General features: G+C 39.5%; 2 protein-coding genes across 4 annotated transcripts; one reads left to right on the plus strand and one right to left on the minus strand.

Moving 5' to 3' along the window:
- The first annotated feature begins 237 nt into the window (after positions 1-237).
- On the plus strand, positions 238-6,693 carry LOC122396333 (ubiquitin carboxyl-terminal hydrolase 8-like). 3 transcript variants are annotated; one of them, XM_043394632.1, is made up of 12 exons: positions 238-615; positions 714-1,023; positions 1,142-1,509; positions 1,820-2,711; positions 2,784-2,953; positions 3,023-3,161; positions 3,217-3,369; positions 4,270-4,506; positions 4,590-4,694; positions 4,817-5,023; positions 5,233-5,585; positions 5,656-6,693. In XM_043394632.1, exons 2-12 carry the CDS (start codon positions 769-771, stop codon positions 5,768-5,770), a joined length of 2,994 nt encoding a protein of 997 aa, XP_043250567.1. In that variant the 5' UTR covers positions 238-615; positions 714-768; the 3' UTR covers positions 5,771-6,693. The 3 variants fall into 3 exon arrangements, with proteins under 3 accessions (XP_043250567.1, XP_043250566.1, XP_043250568.1); XM_043394631.1 differs by having other exon boundaries at positions 238-560; positions 716-1,023; XM_043394633.1 differs by having other exon boundaries at positions 244-398; positions 716-1,023.
- A 134-nt stretch (positions 6,694-6,827) lies between these two features.
- LOC122396334 (peptide-N(4)-(N-acetyl-beta-glucosaminyl)asparagine amidase) lies at positions 6,828-10,019 on the minus strand. The gene is made up of 6 exons (XM_043394635.1): positions 9,722-10,019; positions 9,348-9,643; positions 9,049-9,276; positions 8,759-8,933; positions 8,021-8,440; positions 6,828-7,937 (listed from the first exon to the last, which is right to left on the minus strand). Exons 1-6 carry the CDS (start codon positions 9,938-9,940, stop codon positions 7,365-7,367), a joined length of 1,911 nt encoding a protein of 636 aa, XP_043250570.1. The 5' UTR covers positions 9,941-10,019; the 3' UTR covers positions 6,828-7,364.
- Between the last annotated feature and the right edge of the window lie 2,648 nt (positions 10,020-12,667).

The following is a 12,667-nucleotide window of genomic DNA, read 5'->3' on the forward strand; positions in this document are numbered from 1 at the left end:
GTTATAATCTTTTGTAGGGCGTGTTTACAATAATAGTTCTATGTAACTATGTAGCTATGTTAAACAGTCAAACATGTTTTTCCTTCCGTTTATTATGTACTAATGTAATCGTTAGTAATGTATAACGAGAATATACCACAAAATGTTGCTTTTGGACACTTCTAACCTCAAACTTTAGTTGTAGTTGATTGATATTAGACGCAGCAGATGGCGTGAAAGTTTTCTATAGAAACGTCACGTTACTCGATGTAGGAAAACGGTTATATACTTGATTTTAACTGAAAAAAATTTATTTGTTCAGTCAAAGTGTTTACAAAAACTTGGCATTTCGATTAACATATAAAAATGTTACTTCATGCTAGTGTTTGTACACGGTTGTGAAATACGGCAGCAATGGAGTTTGTACGATCACCAGAGTCGCGATAACAGCACTTCGTAGCGAATAAGTCATCCAATTTCAATTACATTAGTGATTTCATTGCTAACATATGTACCAGTTCGGCAATATGTAAACTTCGCATTAATCTTCTAGTTCCCTAGAACACATCATTTACAAAAACGCAAGTATCCGACCTCGACTTGTTAATTTAACCTGTTCACTGTTAAATTAATCGATGATAGGAAAAACATCTGCATTGTATTAATATCACGAGTGCACTGGAGACATAGCCATTAAAAGATTTCAAACAAAATGCTCTTTCTTTCTGTTCGATAGGTTACCGTAGAAAATAATATAACACCATTTCTGTGTATCAAACACCAACAAAAATGACTGAGAAAACAGCTTTGAAATACAACAGTGTAAACGAGCTGCAGCAAAAAGCAAAAATCAATTACAGAAGCATGCAACCGTCTTATGTTTACATGAAGCTGCACGACTTGAGCACTTTGGCTGAAAACAATAGGAAAAAAGGAGACGAAGAGAGCCAATACATCATGCTGTTCCGATGGTTAATGTGTTTCAATTGGTTGAAAAGCATGCACGAGTATAAGGATGATAAAATGTTCACTTCTATGAAACAGGTGGGAAGCGGCACACATTTGATTAAATTTATCATTTCTAAATAAGAATGTTCAGAATGAAATGGTTCCAGATGCTCTGCACTGTACGATAAACTCTATATAAACATTTGTATTGTAGATCAACGAAGTAAAGAAAATACTTGAAGACTTGAAACATAGGTTAGATTCTCGATACAATCAACAACTAAAACAGAGAAAATTGGACAAAAGCAAGAGCGCAGAGAAAATGGACATAGATAACGAACCAATAGTTGATTCCTACATGTCCCCGGTGGATGGTCCAATAAATTTACCTGAAACGCCAACCAGGGATCCATTGGTCGGCGATAACGAGGAAATTATAAACTGCGATCAGCTGTTCCCATTAGTGCAGGATATTTACGGCAGATATTTGATCATCGACATCAGGGCGAAATCTGAATTCGAAAATTCGAGGATATCATCCACCAAGTGTGTTAACATTCCGAGAAGCGAGATAAAATCTGGGTAAGTAAATAATGTCTAGGACGATAAGACACGCACCTGTAGCTCTCGAAGGCTAGGAATTTTCTAGTGTCACACAATGTGAGTAATGAATTTTTAAATAGAGAACTTAAGCGATCTTGCCTTCGGGTTTCGCGAAACTTCGGGACTGCAGACGATTTCCTGAGCAGACCCGAACGCGACCCGAACCCGAGAACGTTTCCCGACCCGATCCGACTAGGCCCGAACCCGACCCGAACCCAAAATGTCGGACACGCGACACTTCCTTAGAAAGAATGAGACTTCTAAAAGCACTGCTTGTTTGTAATTTCAGTCTGTCGGCTATGCATTTTGAGAAATATCTTCATAAAGACAAGAAAGCTCTGGATTTGTATCGGCACAGAGGCTCTCAATATGTCGACGTTACAATTTTGATGGACTGGAATACATCGAGTAAAACTTTAACGACCGATAGTCATTTGAACACGTTGAGGAAGATTTTAGAGAATTGGGACCCCGGCATTAGGCACACGAAAATCACGATATTAGATGGGGGTTATGCAGAGTGGGTAACTCGTTACCCAGCATTTACAACAAATCCCAATATCCCCGAGCCTGTCGTGAACGACGATATTATGAACGAGATGTTAGATGATATAGAGTATCCTGATTGGATACATTCGGACGACGAAGATAGTATTAATAAAACGCGCGAGAGTAAAGGAATTAGTTTAAAACCTGTAAATAAGAAGGACAGAACGTCGAAAGCGAACGTTCTAAACAATAAAATATTGTTCAAACACGGGGATTCGGAATCGAGCAACAATGCTTATGCTATGCGATCCAACAATTCCGTGAACGCTTCGATCGAAGCGGACAAAATTCCTGCGGACGTTAGCATGAAGCAATACAACGAAACTTCGTTGAAACTGCAACGCAAAGATTCGTCGATCGCGATGAAGAAAAATGACGTGCCGGCGAAACCGACCGTTGATCGTAGCAACAAACCAGTTTCCTTGGACCCGGTCACCTCCGAATCTCAAACGGTGCTGAAGCTAATGAGACAACTGAACGAGGTTGCGAAAAGTAAAGAAGCCTTGGAGCAAGAAATTTTGGAACAGGAACGTGCTATGTACGTGCAACACGGTATCAAGTACAAAGGTTCGAACGAGGAGGAATACATTCGTGGTGCGTTGAAATCGCTGGGCTCGAAACTAGAAGAGAAGGTAATGAAAGGTTTCGCGTTAACGCCGGTTTAGAATAGAAACTGATACTAACAGCTTGAATTTACGTGACAGGATACGGAGTACAAGATAGTCGAGGATGAACTCGCCAAGTATTACACGAAAGTCGAGTCGATAAAATTTAATTCGACCGAAAAGAATGAGAAGAGCAATTTAGATTTCAATCTTCTAAAGTTAAAATTACGCATGAAGGACACGACCGCGGCTCGAAACAAATTACAAGAGTAAGTACAGACACGAGGTATGCGATTTTCACTTTGCCTGTCGTTTTACGTGTGCGTGTGCGTGTGCAGAAAATCTAGAAAGAACGACTATAAGGAAGCATCAGGGAAGGAAAACGAGGGCAACGTTCACAAAGAACCACTGAAAACGGAGAGTCCGTCGATGGGCAGTAGCTTGGAACGTTCCTATTCCAGCCCAAATTTGCTACAGGTACGATCATTCAAGAAATTTTATATTCGAAGAATTTATAAAACCGTGCTTTTAGTTGATAGATCGTAAAGCACCGCAAGTGGACAGGACATCGAAACCACAGGCACCTACGTACAGTCAAAATGGATCTTTCAGCACCGACAATAAAATGTCCCACATCAGTTGGACGAATCGCGAAGAAAGAATGACACCGGTTCACGGAAGCGTAGTAAGTATCGATATCTGCTACTAATAATTCACAGCAAATTTAAACGAGCAACTTTTCATCGATATCGATCGATTCGGTTTGAATTCGATTATCGTCTTGTATTTTTACGCGCCAAATTCGAAATCGCTGACATCCACGTGCTCGCAACCCACGTGGTCCGAAGATAATAAAGCAGACGTTTAAATAAGGTTCGATCATTGTTGTATGTCGTGCTTTGTTCGAAATATACGCGCCCACGTACGGCGTACTATAAATTGCACCCTGCTGTTAAAATTAGTCGATTTCGTGATTCGGGTTCGTGAACGTACCGAACTGCGTGCGGCAGATATGCACGTGAGCACAGAAACATTTTATACCTGTAAGGTTTCTCAATCCAATTTTATCGAACCTATTCGATGGACCGCGTCAGTATTTACCCGACTATCGTCACCGGTTACGTTTGACGAGCGTCGACCGCTAATTTTTCTCGCGTAAATCTCGACCACCGACTATAATTAGTGCGAATTTGGCGCAACTATCGAACGGAAAAATTGTGCTCCCGCCGCGATATAGAATGTTCGACCGCGTACAGATTTTTAATATCTTGAAACATGTAGAGGAATACATCGTCTGCTATCTCATGATTAAATAAACCGTGAACGAAAGATGGTCAACTTGTCCAGAAAATTTGTGCCGCATTTTAACGTTTACTATTTCAAAAAGGTACCTTTTTTCTCGAACGTACACGAAGAGATTTATTTATTACACGATGGTAATCTACTTTTCGCATAGTCTGTTTTCACTTATTCGGCTAAAAGCGACTCTAATTTCCGAGCTGCCGACGCGGTTGCAGGTTTCCCGAAAATTATGAAAGAATCGAATTAATGTTTAAGCTCAATGCTTTTCGCTCATTTGTTGTAGCATCCAGGTATTACAGGGTTGAAGAACTTAGGAAACTCCTGTTATATGAACAGCATTATACAATGCTTGAGTAATACAACCCACTTAGCTAAATATTTTACGGACAATTTGTACGCCGATGATTTGAACACGAATGACGATAACGGCACGCAGTGTCAAGTCGTGGAAGAGGTTGCTCAAGTAATTAAAGCACTCTGGCGAGGTCAATACAAGAGCATCTCCCCTCACGATCTGAAGGTATAAATTTTATGTAAGAAAAATGCCCGTCTGTCATAGCGATATCAATTAAAAAATTTCGATTCTCATATTATCATTGTTAGATCGCTGTGGGGCAATATAAATTGCAATTCGAGAGTTACGAGCAACAAGATTCCCACGAATTCTTGACGTTTTTGTTAGACTGGATGCACAACGACCTGAGGAAGGTACGAACTGAATTTTATAAATCTGTTGCATTTTCCTTCTCAAATATTTAGAACTTACTACCGTGGGAACAAGGTAGACTTCATTTTGTTTTTAATTAGGTGTTAATAACTTACGTTTACAGAATTGCAAGGCACCGTTAGAAATGACCGTTGCCGAAGAAGCGTGGGATAAAGCAATGAACTCACAGAAATCCATAATATCCGACCTCTTCTTCGGTCAACTAAGATCGACCATAACTTGCAGCTTCTGCAAGCAGATTAGCACGACGTACGAGACTTTTAATAGTTTGACAACTTCGCTGCCACACTCGAATCGGTGCACGTTGAACGTACGTCCCTAATTAACATTGAAATCATTGATAATCGCTTGCACGAGCAAAGACCCAATCTGTACCTCACCGATTTTAACGTGCTTCTGTAAGGTGATAAAGAATTCTTTTCATTGATTATATTTAAAAAGCACATTAATAATCGGGGGAGGGTAGGTTAGATCTTTCCCTTGCCGGTACCTGTACAAAACAAGTGTCTTCGCTCGTAGGATTGTATTCTAAGGTTCGTGACTGGGCAAAAGGTAGTCGGATGGAAGTGTCCAAAATGTCAGACGGCGCGCGAGGCTATGAAGAAATTCGATTTTGTAAAACTGGCGCCAGTGATTGTGATACATTTGAACCGTTTCGCGGAGAGCGGCGGTTGGCTCGAGAAACGAAACACCGCGGTAGACTTTCCTCTCACAGGTTTCAATTTGAAACCACATCTGGTTATGGACAACAATACACCGACGACTTCAAACATGCGTAGCTACAGTTACAGTTTGTACGCGATGTCTAATCATTACGGAACCATGGAGGGCGGTCACTACACAGCTTTTTGTAAAAATGCTGCACAGAATAAGTAAGTGAACACGTTTATAAAACACCTGCTACGCGGACTACAATAAGCATTAAATATATTGGTTGTTCAGATGGTACAAATACGATGACCAAACGGTCACGGAAGTCACTGAGAATCAAGTGAGGTCTCAGAATACCAGCGCCTATCTGCTATTTTATACGTCATTTTCAAGCAACATTATTTAGTATTAATATACAGATACCAATGGGCACGGTTCACAAGTAAATTGATTACTTAAATAGTCATAAATATTACGTGACAATGTAGATATTAAATATCTTTTGTATGTACATTTATTAAATATATCATGTGATTTGTACGCATAGGACTGTGACGACAGTAAAAAGGCTTGGTTGGTGTTGGGATATGTTAAAAATATGTAAATAAATAACGTTAAACCCGACTACTTGTTACGGCACGTCGTTCAAAATAATATCAAATAGTTGACAGATTAATTTAAAAAAATGCATCGCGAATGTGTCTAGCCATTGCAATGTACTTTGTACTGTACCCCAATATATTTCAGTAATGTTGTTTCACTCTGTACCTTTATGCATGAATTATTGTAACTTAATTGTTTTACTGTTTACTTGTGTTGTCGCTCATAAACACAGTATTTCTCGTTTAACGCGATGGTAACTACCTTTCTCTCGCAGTCTTCTATCTGCTAATATTTAATTTGCACGCTCTTTCAAATCATTTGAATCTTCTCTTATTTCGAGACAATCAACAAAAGATAACTCTGGCAAAACTTTATTTTACGCTTTATACTAAGAATTTGTTTTCCCCTAATCTTTTATGCATCAGTATTTTGCAACATATAAAATTCAATGCAACACAACGGCGTTGTTATGTACATATATATAACGAGAAGCAAATAAAAGAAATAATAGTAAAAGATATTGTTCCTTTTGGAGAACTAGTTGATCACATTTTACACAGCAATCGTGAGATACTGTTTTATATGACATTCGATATATCTGTGACACGGAAAGAAAAATTGTTTAAACGCGTATGAGAATACGCGAATTGTGTTCAATTATTGCTAGTGCTTGCAAAATTGTTAACAACTTGCGCAACATTTATTAAATATGAATGTTTCCAAAGTGCCACCACTAGTTTGCTTATTTTGTATGTGAAATAAAATTTTACAAACTTATGAAGTCACGAGGGTTTGTCTTTATTTACAAATTAAATACATTTCACGCTAATTTTAAATGGACAATCATTCAACGCGTTAGCCCTTCAAGTTTTTATTCATATATTTTCTTTTTCAGTGCTCGACAATTAATTTTCTTCATAACTTATTAACTGTTACTTGATATGTCTTATCACTTAAAACAGCATATCGTACACACTCCTAAAATAATAATTATGGAATGTTTCGTATTTTTCTAACATCATTTAAGTCTGTAATTTTGTAAACATACACGAGAGGCCTGTACGCAATTTAAGACCTATATAAATTATTGCAAGGCACCTATACCGGAAGTTAGGTAAATTTTATTCGTAAATTCACCGAGTGGACTCCCATCCGTGAATAAAATTCACCCAACTCTGACCTATACCAATTATTGAACATTTGATTTATGCGTTACTATATCGACGTCTGTTCCAAATAATTGTTCGCAGTGTTCACATCCGTTCCGGATAGAAGTTAACGTATGTAAATTTTTATCTAAAACTTTATCCGAAACGTTATTTGCAAATCATGGATAAAAGTTTCTCTAAATAGAATTTGTTATTTTAATTATTGTAAATGTGCCGCTCTCTTCGCGACTACCGATTTTTCATTTCGATATTAACAATCAGAGATCGGTCGTCTTCGTTTTTTAAACTTTGTCGAAACAGTTGAGCGTGTTGCCACGCGCAATCGCCTTGGCCACCGGAAACCGTCGCTGTGAGAATTAATTTCACCGACCCTTCTAATTGGTCCGCGCGATAATTGGAGCAATCGTTGATAGGAAAGATTTGCGATTTACTTTGATCTGTATCGTCGAAGAATGCTTCCAACTGCCAGAATATATTGGCCCCGTGATATACCGTTACCATAGCTTGCAAATTAAAAGTGGAAACGCATAAATTTGGATCCGTTACCACGAAACTCCATTTTATTTGACCGCTGGTGCATTCTGGAGAACGACTCAAGTACACCGTTTTCCAATCGTTCTCTACTTTACGAAATACTTCACCTTCTATGCCACTCACGCCATTTTGCCAACCGAACACGGATGTTAATATTTTCCCATCGTTATTTATCACATTGTACGTGTCTTTAACAATTGAGTAATACAGATGAAACGCTTCCCCGTACTTTGAAACGTCCCAGGAATAGTTTATTTCCGACTTTGTCTGAAAAACACGGTTTAAGAATATTTTTATTTCAAAAATAATAACTTTCTCATAACCGTATAACGATAATTTTGTATTTATACTTGAGAAACTTCCCCTCGCGCTAGTCTCCATTCGTAAGAACCGGTGGATCTCTCCCCATAATTTCTGTTGTCGACGAAGTTCTGTTTCTCCGGTATGCTTATCAATTCCACGAGCTCCATGAGCTTCCGTTTTAACACGTATTGCCTACGAGCTGCGCTATAATTGGCAGAGAATTGACGATGATTGTTCAGCGACTCGATCAGCTGTAATAAATTACTTTCGGAACAGAGTTTTCGTCTTTTCATTACGCCTACTTGATCACGCGTGTACCGCCAGGTAACATCCTGTACTTCGTCCTTCGAGAAAGCTATTATATAAGTCAACTGTTTCTTCCAACCCTTTTCGTACATCAATGGACGATCCATAACGTCTTCGCATGGATCTATGTGAATCCATCTGTTTTCGTGTATCGACCATACCTGAAACGATTTACACCGATGTGTTTGCGAGAAACTGTTACGACTTATGTGTCTGCTAGAGATCCCCGTTTCACGTGTATCTAAAATTCGTCTTCAAACATAGAGAAATAGGTCCAATTTCGTTCATTCGAATACATGACAAATAAACGAATACACGTTGAAAACCGTGATCTCCGGTTTTCACGGACTTCCATTAAATTGATCAATAAGCAACGAAGCAGGTGACAGTTTCGCACGAACAATTCCTATATTGCAATGAGCCAACGAGTACCTTTGCACACGTTTCCCGTTAATGTAAGGCCAGTTGCCATTACACACCTCTGTCCAAATGTGATCTGTCTGATCATGTACCCATCTCGCGTCGTATCCCAACGCTCGACACATGAGCGTAAATACGTTAGCCCATTCTCCGCAACGTCCCCGTCTTAAAGTTAGCAACGGTTCCGGATCGGAATAGCGAGGAAATTTAACCAACATATCGCAACTGGTACATCTAAAATAAAATTCGATTCGTTCGTTTTCTATCAGGCATAGCTAATCACGTTTGAGATCACCAACTGAACTACTCGAGGCAAGGTCGACAGAGCAACGAGGACACAGAGACTTACTTATGTATTTCTATCCTCGAACACCTAATGTCTGTGGAAGGTACGACCGAATGATGCTCGCAACTACCAAAGCAAGCCGAACACCTTGGACTGTCAACCCACGTAAAGAATTTGTACTTGAACCAATGAGACAGTTCCATGAGAAACAAATCTCTGGTATCTATATCGACCTCTTTGTATCGTCTACCTGTATCCTTGTCTGGATCGGCTTGGTTCAATTTTACTTGTCTGTGAAATGAGAGAAGACCAAGTAAGACAAAGTAACAGCGAAAGAATAGATTTACACAATAAATTAATACTTTTGCAATTCTCTAATCCTAGTCATGGTTGCAATTTGAAGACTCGTAATAGGTATCACCCTCCTTGCTTTCTCTTGCAGACTAGGGTCCTCATACTGCATAACATTGTGAAAAGAGTGTATAATTTCTGTCAAGAATGCTCTTTCTTTCAGATTTGATGTTTTGGGCAACAAGTTGTAGGCTGCTGACGTATTCACAACATTTTTTTTAGCGGAAGGCTTCTTGGAAAGCAAGCTTTGGAGGGTTTGTAACTTTGAGAGAGGTGCTTCTTGTGGTAGGACAAGGGAATCAGAAACCTGACCAGCGGAAGAAACGTGTGTTAATCGAATTCATGAAACGCGATTCGAAAGATCGTCGTCTACAGCTATAATTACCTCAACGAAACCAATATCGAATAGACATTCCATAGCTCCAGCAGCGGGTAGCAATTTTTCAATAACAGGATTGTCGAGATGCACTTCCCGATATTGCTTGTCATTCGGATGCGATAAGATATTCTGACAGACAGTTAACAATGCACTTTCTGCATCATCTCGCACACGGTCGTCGTTCTCCTTTAGTAAGTCCAGGCATCGTTGCAAATCTCTATCCATGACTCGAGTGCTTCGACAACCATTTAAGAACGACACGTGTGAATTCACGCAAAAAATGCAGTCAACTCTGAACAAGATATTCCCCGTAAATCCCGTATTCTTAATCTCTTTATTAGCGCCGTATGTGACAAACAATTTAAGTTTGTTATGGAATGCGGAAGCAATCGTACGAGCTGATACGTTACCTTACGAAGGTAATTAACCATGCAAACGATCATAAACAAAATACATTGGTCTTTATAATAAGTCCATTTGCGCCGACGATGGCATTTTAATACTTTATTTTAAACTTTTACTGCATAACCGGTCGTTCAATAGCGAAAAATATTGTTCGCGACTGATAGCTTAAAGGAAATCGTACAAATCAAAATGGCCGTCGATCATATTTAGGAAAGGAAGGTTCCTAAAATTATTTTGTGGTTTTTAGTCGGTAAAAGTCCAACGCAACTATCGAAGGAAATTGTTGCAATCATAATGAAAGCAACTTTTAATTCTAATTCATAGAAATTGTCTATATATCTTTGTATAATGTATGCATTTGTCATTAGATCACACGTATACCTCCAGGGTTAACTTTAATACATGCATATGACCGCTAGATGGTACACGCCGGCTCAAAAAATGGACGTTTCTCGTATAAAACTATATCGATTCTGACGATTAACACATTTAACACGTTCACTGTCCATGGCCCTTACACGGGTCATAACACCATGCTTTTGGATACACCGCTAAGAAACCGGACAGTGAACGTGTTAACACGAGAAATACGATGAGTGTGGCTATTTTAATTAGCTCAAATAATATGAACAACACGTATGCGATATTTGGTACGAATAACACAAATTGAGTCTTATTCGAGTACTGAATCAAATAAAAAGCTATTCAAATGGCACCTAATGTTTAGAATATCTCCCAAGTATGGTATTAATTTTAGTACAGACCTGGGCATATTCGAACAGTAGACCAATTTATAGTAATTTATTCGTGTCGTTCGTTTGATAGAACAGTGAAATTTTGATTTGAAATATTTTGTTATGTGATTGAAATTTATGGACAAGCAGCGGTTTATTTTTTACTCGCCATTCGACATTTTTATTTAGGTGTTTGGCCCGTCTCTCTCTTAAAAGGGGTTGAAATACTTAAAATATAGGGAGCGTTACTACGATCGATTGATTTTCAATGAGAATCGCCAGTGACAAATCGTAGGAAGTTTATCCATTGCGGTGCAAGACAAATTGACGTAGCGGAGTTAGAGGACCCTCTTAGGTACATCGGTGGCTGACAAACTGGTCAAAGCCCTCTTACAACCCTCTCTGCTGCCAAATTATCGGACTCCTGTGGACAGCAAACCCATTTATACTGCCCACTGGCTAAGACGTACTAGGGCCACAGATAAAGAGAATCGTACCGATCGAACCGATCCGCTAATCGACGACCAAAACAGGAACTGTTACTAACCAATAAATTGCATGATACATTAACACCTTGACTGCACGCGTCAGACAAATATGGCGGAATGAGGATCACAGTGGTGTAAGTCCACTCGTGCTATGAAACTGTTAAAAATTATCTGTGTAATTGATTGAGATCAACTTACACCACTAGGTTCCTAAACATCTTGGTTTGCCAAAATAAAGAGTAAGATGGTGTTTTAAAGAAATTTTTCAATCAAAACTCTAATGGAGATTTGGATACATTTTGACAATAAATTTTTCAGTCAACATTTTGACGTTTCCTCGGATGATGTTTCTTTGATCGTTACCGCCCATTCTTGCTCCCATGCAACAAGACGTTCGTTTTTCGAGCAATTTATCGCGCTAGTTCCGATCTTTATAAACGTATTTAGCAATTTCGAGTGTTACGTTCCTTAACTACGTTTTGATCGCATAGCCGTCTCACGATGTACTTTATAACATCGTAACACAGCGCGGAATTACGTATCTCATTATTCTTGTCTCGTACGCCGGTGGCCAAGTGTAGTCTGCGTCATTAACTAGAGCTATTTCTGAAATCTACAATCTGCACAAATTCAACGGCATTACGGAACAACCGAACCATCGTTCGATCGCGAATTCTCCCGTCTCAAAGTATTAACTTTACGTACTCGTAAACTTTTCGATACTAATTAACCAGCCAAAAGATTCATCGAGCCATTTTTGTCACTAATTAACAATAACACCGTGCAAAATAAATTTCAATCACTTCGATCGAAAGATAATATTCGTTCGGGGATATATGCGACGATAATCCCAGAAAAGTTTTGAGGTTAGGAATGATCGTATATCGTCTACAAAATGGCGCTGGTTGGGTGTGCGTGGCGAAACCTGTCCTTCGAGCGACTTTTATTCGGTGGAAGGATCGGATACGGGAAAAAGGATCGTTCGGGGGTGTGGGGGGTGCAAAAATGTTAAGAGATTGGAGTTTAAAGCCTGGCAACAATATGGCGGAACGGAATGGAGTGAAACGGCCCGGCGCTGTCGGATGGAGTGAGTACGGTCGACAGTAGTTGGTGGGCTATAATAACGTATAAAGTAATTAAGGACATCGGGCGACAGCGGGAAAAGGGGCAGGGGAGCGCGGGGGGGGCGCGGAGGGGGCAGGGACGAGACGGGCGGAGAGGAAAGGGGAAACGGACAGTTTAGGGAATGCGACATTTACATAGTAATTAAATCGCGGGAGCAAGTGGGACCGTTGGGGAAGATACTGGTGCTCGAGCAATTACAG

This window comes from Colletes gigas, unplaced genomic scaffold (genome assembly GCF_013123115.1).
Source record: "Colletes gigas isolate AHSC1104 unplaced genomic scaffold, ASM1312311v1 Colletes_gigas_Sc00007, whole genome shotgun sequence".
NCBI classification, from domain to species: domain Eukaryota; kingdom Metazoa; phylum Arthropoda; class Insecta; order Hymenoptera; family Colletidae; genus Colletes; species Colletes gigas.

Excerpts from the sequence above, each read along its gene's own strand:
- LOC122396334 (XM_043394635.1), bottom strand. The coding sequence starts at position 9,940 with ATGGATAGAGATTTGCAACGATGCCTGGACTTACTAAAGGAGAACGAC. Across the intron at positions 9,644-9,721 it reads TCGATATTGGTTTCGTTGAG|GTTTCTGATTCCCTTGTCCT; the intron begins GTAATTATAGCT and ends TCCGCTGGTCAG. Across the intron at positions 7,938-8,020 it reads CGCGAGGGGAAGTTTCTCAA|ACAAAGTCGGAAATAAACTA; the intron begins GTATAAATACAA and ends CGTGTTTTTCAG.
- LOC122396333 (XM_043394632.1), top strand. The coding sequence starts at position 769 with ATGACTGAGAAAACAGCTTTGAAATACAACAGTGTAAACGAGCTGCAG. Across the intron at positions 1,024-1,141 it reads TGTTCACTTCTATGAAACAG|ATCAACGAAGTAAAGAAAAT; the intron begins GTGGGAAGCGGC and ends TTTGTATTGTAG. Across the intron at positions 5,024-5,232 it reads CGAATCGGTGCACGTTGAAC|GATTGTATTCTAAGGTTCGT; the intron begins GTACGTCCCTAA and ends CTTCGCTCGTAG.